This window comes from Sparus aurata, chromosome 7, assembly GCF_900880675.1.
Source record: "Sparus aurata chromosome 7, fSpaAur1.1, whole genome shotgun sequence".
In the NCBI taxonomy this organism is placed as follows: Eukaryota; Metazoa; Chordata; class Actinopteri; order Spariformes; family Sparidae; genus Sparus; species Sparus aurata.
Window position 1 is genome coordinate 9,129,959 of NC_044193.1, and position 7,866 is coordinate 9,137,824.

A 7,866-nucleotide genomic window follows, 5' to 3' on the forward strand; every position below is an offset into this window, starting at 1 on the left:
GTTCAAGGATTTAAAGTGAAACAATCTGTTCCTGTGCATGTGACAAACAAAACTTTGAACCTAAAAAAGTGCAGGTTTGTCTGTAAGCACGTGTATGTAATTCACCACAACTATTTCCCTCCTGACACGCTGCTGCAGGGAATGGGAGAACTTGTAAGTATTGACATTTTGCAGCCAGACATACCGTGTGAGCTGAGCAGCTATAAGCCTTTTTCATAAACCAAACACAATGTGACCCTAATGTTTCTTACATTAGGAACCAGATCGATGTGAGGCGTATGCACACAGCTATGCGGCTCAATGAGGTCATCACAAAGAAGTCCAAGGAGGCAAAACTTGTCCTGCTCAACATGCCCGGACCACCCAAGAATCGCGTGGGCAATGAAAACTGTATCCTACAGCTTAAACACAACATACTGTGTGCCATCTTTGTGTACATGGCTTAGTTCAGATCAGGTCCTTGCTCCACAAAAGGAACATCTTTTTTTGCAGCAAGGCAGCATGGGAGCATAAACACACAGAAAACACAACAAGACAGCCGACGACGTTTAAGGTCAAGGTACTACTGCTTCAATAAAGAATACAATCAAGAGTTCAGTTGATGAAAACAACAACTGCAACAACAAGAATGGAATTTTAGCCATTTATCGGCTATTGGAATTAAGAGTTAATTGCACCTGGGATAAATTAAAACTTGAACCTAATTTTCGTAAACCTGTAGTTTTGACCAGAAGGCAGAATCCCTTTAAAGGAAAATTTGCTAAAAATCAATTAAGCTTCCTGTATAATTTACCAGCTTAAGATTCCAAAGACAAAGAAGGTCACAAAGATCTCGAAAGGTCTCGAAAATGTTGCCCATGTTGACTTTCAAAACACTGAAAAAGTTAGCAAAAAGGATGGATAAATGTTTAAAATTGTTGGCTAAATATCATGGATACATATTAATCTATTATTAAGTATTACAAGCCTATAAATGGTTTAAAAGTGTCAGATAAATGGTCAGAATTGCTTAAAGTATTGATGAATAGCAGGCTAATATAATGGATGAATAGTTGAAGTTGTTGGTTGTAAACTACAAATTAGTTGCAGCTTCACATTTCTTGAAATTTTTACGATCATGTTATTGTTAGGATTAGGAAAAGATCAGGGTTTAGATAAAAATACACATATGGATGCCACAAACACAGCTGGAGATGTCATCAAAAATATCTGTTTTCTTGTAGTCACAAACAAAAAAAAGGCGATATGGTAAATGTTTTAATGGTTCAATCGTTTTCAGAAACATTAAATGCACAAATAAATATCTTGACTGGGGTGTTGTCCTAAGAGTACTTGGTAGTCTTTACTACATTGTTCCATGAACACTCAGTACTGACCTCAGCTATAAAGATTTGTGATTGCATCTTGTGAGGTTGTGAGGATATCACATTAAAAAAAATCTTTTCCACAGACAGACACCTGGCAAAGTACTCAAAACCACTTCTGTGGACTTGTCTACAGGATGTTGTTTAACATGGGTTTAAACTTTAATGTCATATTTGAAAACTGCATTCCTTCACTGTGACTGTCTCACAGACATGGAGTTCCTTGAGGTTCTGACTGAGGGTCTCAACCGGGTCCTTCTGGTGCGCGGAGGTGGACGTGAGGTCATCACCATCTACTCCTGAAGGGCTTTTAAAGGCCACTTCATGGACTGTGCCCTCTCCTCCTCCCTCTGTATCAACATCTCTTGATTTAACCTTTGACCTGAGTACACAAAGAGTTATGCAACAGTCAACTCTTTGTTCTGGACTCATCAGCTGATAACAGCAGATAAGTTTATGGTTACTTTTAAAATGTAACTTACTCTCAAAGAAGGTTTAAACATTTCTTTCCCTTTTCTAATGTTAACTTTCAGCTTTTTGTCCATTTGCTTTTTTCTCCTTGGTCGACTGTGAAAGAGGACGGATTTTTCTTTTTTCTGCTTTTCTTATTTTACTGTTATTTATAATTTACGTTATTTATGTGTTTATTCATCTAATCATGTCTGTCTTTGTCCTGGTCTGTTTTTGTCTGGCTGGAAGCACACAAGTAATAAATTAGAGTGCTGGACATGAAATTAATTCATAGTGGAAATGTCAATATGTAAATATAAAACGAAGAGAAGGGAAAATAGATTTAAATTTAGTTTGCACTCATTTTAGCACCCTCAGTCGAATGTTACACCGTCTGTGTAAATGCAGGGACAGTATGTGATTTTGTGTTGACGCCCCTGTCGTGAACAACCTGAGAAATACAGTACCATCACCAGCTGCTCCTTGTTGTGGTCCGCATTTATCTGTTTGTTTATATATTTATCAGCATCTCTCTCTCATTTGAGAGGGCCTGACAGAAATTAGAAAATCAAAATAAAATGATTTGATGCAGATTATCAAGATCTCAAACCTGATTGTTTAATCTCATTATCCCCCACAGTTGGACAGGGATCGTATCGATTGAATGGAATTGTTGAAATGACATGCTCCAATACAAAGCTTTTAAACTCAACAACCTTCAATCTAAAGAAAAACTATCCTGATATAGACGTTGTGCTGGTTGATCAGGGAGCACTGGGATCTTTATTTTAAAACATATTTTGCCTCAGAATGCCAAAAGATGATACAAAAAAGTTTCTGTAAACAGTTTTCTCTGTCACATGAAGTAATCCTCCTGAACCCAAACAACTAAACCCAACCACTTTCTAAATATTTACAACAGAATGTGCCAATATATATAGGTTTTAAAAAGGAAATGTAAAATCTTAAGTGGAATATAGATGTAAAATTACGACAGTTTTCAGACCAGACATCTATACAAATATAAAAGTATAAAGTGTTGAGGAGAAAATTATTGAATCAAAGATTTTATTTTAAATTTTGACAGTTCTGTAAAAAATATTTATTATGATTGTAACAGATATTTTACAAGTTAATAGAAAAATATATATGATATGTCATACTGACGTTTTATCTTCGAGAATGTATTTTTCTAATCTTGTCAGAAAAAAAGGTAAGCATAATTTTATTATGGAAATATAATGAAAGGCTATTTTATGCATGGTGACTGCACAATATTAAAGGAGTAGCTTTACATTTTGGGACATACGCTTGTTTTGATTTTCTTGCAGAACATTAGATGAGAAGATCGATACCACACCACCAGCTGGAGCCACAAGTCAGTTAGCTTGAAACAGCTAGCATAGTTGAGTCCAAAGGTAACAAAACCCGCCTACCAGGACTTCTAACTCATTAATTTATATGTAAGCCTTATGTCCATTAACAAAAGGCACACAACATGTTAATTTGTGAGATTTACAGACATCTTGTTTTATCTTTTCATAGAGCTACACTAGCTAGTTATGGTCGTTACAAACATGGCTGACACTGTCCTGAGATCTCCTTTAAAGTATCTAGTGGTGTCATGCTGTCACATGTTTACCAGCCGTCTTCCATTATCAAAAGTTTCCAGTGGTTTTGCACTTACAAATGTTGAAACGCAGAGCTGAGCGGCTGTTTCTCAGTTTACGGCTTCATGTTAAGCTAAGTTGCTGCTAGCTGTAGCTTCATATGACCCACACAGGTAGGACAGTGGTATCAATCTTCTCATCTGACGCTCTGCGGGAAAGCAAATAAGTCTTTTCCTTAAAATTTCAGACTACTTAAAGTATTAATAACCTGCTAGACTTATTGCACACCATTTAAAAATGTAAAATAAATAGCTGTGACATTTATTAGGCAGACACAGAATGACACAGATGATAGAGACTGTTAGAGGAATCTTCGGAGGTGCGTATTTAACAGCTTTAGCGTGATTTATTGTAAGTTCTCCTGCAGCACCACTCAGACATCTTGTGTGTGTGTGTGTGTGTGTGTGTGTGTGTGTGTGTGTGTGTGTGTGTGGAGAGAGTGTGTATACAATCGATGTTAAGTTTCTATCTGTGTGTGGTTCAGTCATTCTTGAACATACACATGTTCGTACAACATCAATTCTTTCATCACAGAGCTGAGTCAGTCAACATTTAAGAGGATCTGACCAATAAGAGTCTGGGCAGTGTACAGTAATCTTGCCCAATGTACCTATGTATACAGTAGTTTAGTTTATCATCCTCTTCCCTCTTGGGCCTATCAGTGCCATGAAGTACTTTACATCAATTTCTAGCAAAGAGAAAAATCATTAGGATTCAGTATCTTTTCCAGGAAGTCATGAGGCTTGTAAAGATCCTTTAGATTTGTGGTACGTATTGTTTTCAACATTGTAGCATAAAGAGGACCTCACAACTCAAATACATATTAAGTCTTTTGGGGAGGGTGTGTTTCAGTGTTTCCCTCATAAGTCTAAAAGTGTGAGTGCAGAACATTAGCAACAAGAGAAACTACAGTTACCTTTGATTTGAAAGAAGATGGTGTCGTTTTACGGGTTGATCTATTGGTCACAAGCTCTTCTGCAGGCCTCACCCTAAAAGATAGAGAGAGAGAGTGTGTGTGTGTGTTGTGTGTGTGTGCATGTGTGTGTGTGTGTGTGCGCATGCGTGTGTGTGTGTGTGTTGTGACTACATGCCTGTTTGCTGTATGTTCATGTGCGGACCTGATACTTGTTTAAACACGGGCAGATTATGTATTTGAACAGCGAGATGGATCGACGAAGGGACATTTGTGGATAGATGTGTGATTGTAGGCTTAGAGAAACATGTGTACTGTGTGTTAACACAGGTTTTATAGATATAAAATAGGCCGTTTGTATTGTCTTTCAAAACAATGTTTTACCATGTGTTATGCAACCATGTACGAGCAATGGTTTCAGGAAACCATTTTATATGTTGGCACTAAATGCAATAAATTAAAGTCATTTTATTACAACAGCAACCGTTCCAGTGTCTGTCATTTTGTATTACAGGGTCTGCTGAGATAGATACAAATGAACTGTTAGGACTGGATTTATGGTTTGTGATTTTGCAGATGTCCACTGAACACACATCCTCTTTCCTGTACTGTTTCTGGGATAAGACCACAGAAGCTGCCACAGCCACTCACCACTATGTGAAACTAAATTGTTCATATTGTTCTTCAGGGAAAGGAAGCAGAATCCAGAAATCTGCTTGCATTTTTGCCTGAAAACTGGTCTGTGGTTTGGGTTCAAATATCTATGTTTCTGCGGCTCCACAATATCTTACTTGCAGAGCATGCGGCCCATGTACAGAGGCTGACTCAGGGTTCAAGTCCAGCCTGTGGCCCTTTGTTGCATCTTATCCCGTCATATCTCAAGCTGTCCTATCAAATAAAGCCATCTTAAGTCACAAACATAACTACTTTATGTATGTTACTGTAGTTACATCATGTACGCAAACGTTAGAAGGGAAATAACTCCTCACTGACTTTTGGTTTCAGCGTCTCCTGGAGTAAAAGTCCTGGGCTCCTGTGCAACAACTTGGTGATAGATAACCGGTTAATTCTGCAGCTACTTTAAAGAAGACACCAAAGTGTTCTAAATCATGAAACGAGTTGCTCAGCATACAGTTATTTGCACTGTCATGACCAATTTCTATACCCTCATTTGCAGTCTGAATAAAGAAAGATAATAACTGATTTGGTTAACCCCAAATAAAACGGGTTCAACAGGACCAGACCAGGCTTTTACCTAAGAAGTTGTATTTATCCATCAGACCAGAAGTTCCCACTTTAACTCACCCTTCTGAAACATGTTGCGGTCAAAGTGATTGATCCGGATGAAACATGCTGCACTGCTAAGACTGCAACGTGCCAGCTGAGGCACACATGTGTCTCTGACTCCATAATTCAGTGTCTCAACTGATTTACCCAGCGTCCTGTTTGAAGGTCAGCCAGGTATATAACGCTTTTTTTTTTTTTTTTGCTTTAACATTAAACCTTCGATGAATAAGCCCATTTGTGGTTAATGCATTATCTGATCAATGTGATTCTAATGTCAGGTGCAAATACAGAACGAGCTATTTTGAATTTACAGATGCACGTTCACACTGTATTGTTCCTCTGTAACCACAAAAACGCTGATTCATGAAAACAGTTACATGTTGTATTAAAATGGCCAAAGTCCACCCTGCAGTGTTTCTGCTTGTGTTCGATGGAGAGAAAGAGAGAGAGAAGGATGACCTGTCTTGGCCTCTCTTATCTACACACAGATAACACAGGCTGCAGAAAGAAATGACTGTCATTTGCTCCAACGAGCTGTCAGGATGAAGACACAGCTGACCAACCTGCGAGTGAGGTTACCTGTGTTTCTGTTTGTCACGGAGGTGATCTTTGTTGCTTTGTATGCTGCCTTTGTCACCTACGATGAACATGCGGATGCCAGACTTCAGAACAACAAGACTAACCCCATGGACAATGCCGTGTACAGGGACTACCCTTTTTTTGCCGACATACAGGTGTTAATTTTCCTGGGCTTTGGGTGCCTGCTGGCGTTTTTTCGACTCTATGGCTTTGGGGGGATGGTTTTTAACTTCCTCACGGCTACGTTTGCCATCCAGTGGGCCATTTTGGTGCAGGGGTACTTCCAGTTCAGCCATGAGGGTAAAATCCACCTCGGAGTGATCAACCTCATAAATGCAGAGTTTGCCTGTGCGGTGGTGCTGATATCTTTCGGGGCCGTGCTGGGGAAGACGAGTCCGTTGCAGCTGCTGATCATGGCTCTGCTGGAAGTGCCAGTGTTTGCAGTCACAGAGTGGGCCGTGCTCAAGTATCTGAAGATCAACGATGCGGGAGGCTCTATTCTCATACACCTCTTCGCTTGTTATTTTGGCTTGGGCGTCACGTTCGTGCTGTACAGGCCTCGCCTGAATGAAGGCCATGCGAAGGAGAACACCAGCTACGAGTCGGACATCCTGTCTGTGATGGGGACCTTGTTCCTCTGGGTGTTTTGGCCCTCCTTCAACTCAGCATTGACCCTGAAGGGAGACGATCAGCACAGAGCCATCCTCCACACCTTCATCGGCCTCAGTGCCTCCACACTCACAGCCTTCGCTCTTTCCTCCATGCTGAACAAAAATGGTAAGCTCACAATGGCGGATGTTCAGAACGTGACGCTGGCTGGAGGCGTGACGGTCGGGGCTTCTGTGGATATGATGATATCGCCTGCGGCTTCGTACGCCTTAGGTATGATGGGCTGCACTGCATGCATGCTGGGATACAAGTACTTGAGCCCCTTCCTGGCTCGCCGCTTCAGGATCCAGGATCAGTGTGGAATACATAATTTGCACGGACTTACAGGATTGATATCCTGTGCTGCGGGGATATGTGCTATACTGCTAGCTAGTGAGGAGGTTTATGGCCCCAGTTTGTATGAAATCTTTACCCACAGAGCACCGGTGGAAGGAGACCCGAAGCTGCGGCAGCTCCAGATGTTGATCCCTGGCTTACAACCAGGATTGGGGAGGTCTGCCAAGGAACAGGCTCTCTTCCAGGTAGCAGCTGTGTTCTCCACTATCGGAGCATCAGCGCTGGGAGGCATCCTGACAGGCTTCGTCTTGAAGCTGCCATACTTCGCATCCCCGTCGGATGAGCTCTGTTTTGACGATCAGCTGTTTTTTGAAGTTCCTCCAGACTATGATTCACCACTTAAACTCAGTGACACAAGTACAACAGAGGACTCTGCTGCCTGACACGCAACGGCCACATGTGGCTGATGCAAGATGAAGATGAAAGTGTAAATAAATGTTTCTATCCATAACATTGTAAGTAAGTTGAATAATTGATAATTATAATGAACACTATACAATCAGTAGTTGTATTATGTATCGTCCTGCATAAAAAGGAAGTTGGGTATTATAGTTCTGTTGGCCAATATTTCACAAGTTGATGGTGGGAAATAAACAGT

General features: G+C 40.5%; 2 protein-coding genes across 4 annotated transcripts in view; both read left to right on the forward strand.

The window, feature by feature from the left end:
• The window catches only part of slc12a5b (solute carrier family 12 member 5b), a 41,893-nt gene extending 37,017 nt beyond the window's left edge, over window positions 1-4,876 (forward strand). For all 3 annotated transcript variants that reach the window (XM_030424332.1, XM_030424334.1, XM_030424333.1), the window contains 3 exons: window positions 139-153; window positions 257-390; window positions 1,576-4,876. In XM_030424332.1, the coding sequence (XP_030280192.1) occupies window positions 139-153; window positions 257-390; window positions 1,576-1,667 (241 nt within the window). In that variant the 3' untranslated portion in view covers window positions 1,668-4,876. The remainder of the gene's footprint in view (window positions 1-138; window positions 154-256; window positions 391-1,575) is intronic.
• Window positions 4,877-6,190: 1,314 nt separating this feature from the next.
• LOC115585725 (ammonium transporter Rh type B) lies at window positions 6,191-7,866 on the forward strand. The gene has a single exon (XM_075488178.1). The coding sequence runs from the start codon at window positions 6,227-6,229 to the stop codon at window positions 7,649-7,651; it is 1,425 nt and encodes a 474-aa protein (XP_075344293.1). The 5' UTR covers window positions 6,191-6,226; the 3' UTR covers window positions 7,652-7,866.